This window comes from Microtus ochrogaster, unplaced genomic scaffold (genome assembly GCF_000317375.1).
Source record: "Microtus ochrogaster isolate Prairie Vole_2 unplaced genomic scaffold, MicOch1.0 UNK30, whole genome shotgun sequence".
In the NCBI taxonomy this organism is placed as follows: Eukaryota; Metazoa; Chordata; class Mammalia; order Rodentia; family Cricetidae; genus Microtus; species Microtus ochrogaster.
This window is the reverse complement of record NW_004949128.1, coordinates 2561808-2564155: the sequence shown is the minus strand read 5'-3', so window position 1 is coordinate 2564155 and position 2348 is coordinate 2561808. Positions and strand designations below refer to the sequence as shown.

The 2348-nt window shown below is 49.9% G+C and overlaps 1 protein-coding gene across 1 annotated transcript in view; it reads left to right on the top strand.

The window, feature by feature from the left end:
• Positions 1-1166, top strand: part of C1qtnf2 (C1q and TNF related 2) — a 17128-nt gene extending 15962 nt beyond the window's left edge. Inside the window, exon 4 of the mRNA XM_005368182.3 lies at positions 395-1166. Within this exon, the coding sequence (XP_005368239.1) occupies positions 395-1008 (614 nt within the window). The 3' untranslated portion in view covers positions 1009-1166. The remainder of the gene's footprint in view (positions 1-394) is intronic.
• Positions 1167-2348: the final 1182 nt, after the last annotated feature.

The window sequence follows — 2348 nt, the reverse complement described above, 5'->3', positions numbered from 1 at the left end:
CAGACACACACACACACACACATACTCACACACACACACACACACACACACACACACACACACTGTGCTAAGAGTGCAGGAGTGTGTAGTTTGCCACCGTGTGCAGTTTTATGCAGTGTTGGGGATTGAACCCAGGACTTCATGCTTGCTAAGCAAGCACTCTATCAGCTGAGCTGCACTCCCAGCACAGTGAATTATTCTGCTGCAGTGATTCCTAGGGCTTCCAACAGGCGTACCAATCCTGGTTTCCCTGAAAAGACCAAGAAGAAGCACCTTTGGTCATGCCTTCAGCATTTGTCAGCTCCTGCGTCCCAAAGCCTTCTCATTGTCCTCCATCATGGGCTCTGCCCTGGTTTTACAGGTCCCTTATAAAACCAACTGTTCTCTCTTCCAGGTCCACCTGGCCGGACAGGCAACCGTGGAAAACAAGGACCAAAGGGCAAAGCTGGGGCCATTGGGCGGGCTGGCCCTCGAGGACCCAAGGGGGTCAGCGGTACCCCAGGGAAGCATGGCACACCAGGCAAGAAGGGACCTAAAGGCAAGAAAGGAGAACCGGGTCTCCCAGGCCCCTGCAGCTGCGGCAGCAGTCGAGCCAAGTCGGCCTTTTCGGTGGCGGTGACCAAGAGCTATCCACGCGAGCGGCTGCCCATCAAGTTTGACAAGATTCTGATGAATGAGGGTGGCCACTACAATGCGTCCAGCGGCAAGTTCGTCTGTGGCGTGCCAGGGATCTACTACTTCACCTATGACATAACCCTGGCCAACAAGCACCTGGCCATCGGCCTGGTGCACAACGGCCAGTACCGCATTCGGACTTTTGATGCCAACACAGGCAACCACGACGTGGCCTCGGGCTCTACCATCCTGGCTCTCAAGGAGGGGGACGAAGTCTGGCTGCAGATCTTCTACTCGGAGCAGAATGGACTCTTCTACGACCCCTACTGGACCGACAGCCTCTTCACGGGCTTCCTCATCTATGCTGACCAGGGAGACCCCAATGAGGTGTAGAGAAGCTGAGAGCTGAGCCTCCAGGCAGGGACTGAGTTTCTGGGGATGGATGCTGACAGAGGAAGACCTCTGGACTGGGACTGGGGTCTGGCAATCTTGGGAGCTTCTGTTCCCTGGCTGGCCTCCTCTGTTGCTGCTTTAAAAAAAAAAAAATCATTAAATCCAATCTTTTGCTTTATTATTTTTCTGTTTGCTCATTAATTATCTTAGGGTACAGGCTCTGGACTAAACCATGTTGGTTACATACAACACTGATAAGACAGTTCCTATCCTCATGGGAAATACAATTCACAAACAGAAAATATGTAAGGCATAGGGAGTGGCTGAAATATTTGTTTTTATTTAGAGTTCATCTCTGAGGTCTACTTGTAAAGAAGCATTGATTTTTCAGCAGAAAGCTCAGGGATTTTTACTGACGTGCGTGCCCTGTACCACTGCATAGACCAGGAACAAACCACTCTCTCTCTCCCACCCTTGTCTCCCACAGCTCCCGGGAGTGTTCAAACCAGAGCAGATGCTCCTCGACTTACAGTAGAATTATGTCTGAAACACAGTATGTTTAAAATATTGTTCAGTCAAAGATACATTCAGCAGGATACATCAGGGTCTGGCCACATAGGACATGGCAGAGCAGTTGCTCACCCTCATGGGTTGCCCACTGCCAATGCCCAACATTGCAAAGGCTGCTCTCTCCTGCATATACTCATTGAAGGGAAAGATCAAAATTTCAGGTGGTTTCTACTGAATGTGTGTTATTTTTGCAGCATCATAAAGTCAAAAATCCATAGGTCAAATTATAATCATGATAAATCAGAAATCATACATGCACGGAAAAGCTGAGCACCGAAGCAGGGCCCAGGGCAATGGGAGAACGTGAAGGGACTGTTCCCCCAAGCAAAATGACCAGGTACAGATGCCTTCGCCACCCAGGGAAGAGTGGGTGCGCTTGAGGGATTGACTGAGGTCAGAAGAATTGGAATGTTAGGAGGGAGAGATCACACAGACCTTCATGGACATAGCCCAAGTTCCTTCCACTTAAGAAAACAGATTTACCCAGAGTATGGTAGCTTGTGCCATAATTCCAGCATTCCACCAGCTGAGGCAGGAGGATTGCATGGAGGTCAAAGCCAGTTTAGGCTGAGGGTGAGACTATCTCAAAAAAAAATATTACCAGAATTCAGAGGGAGTGTGAATAATCCCCCCACCCAAACAGGGTGTCTCTGTATCCTGGCTATCCTGCAACTCACTCCATAGACCAGGCTTGAGAGAGATCTGCCTGCCTTGGCCTTCTGAGTGCTGGGATTAAAGACCTGCACCACCAACACCCAATGGGGATAACC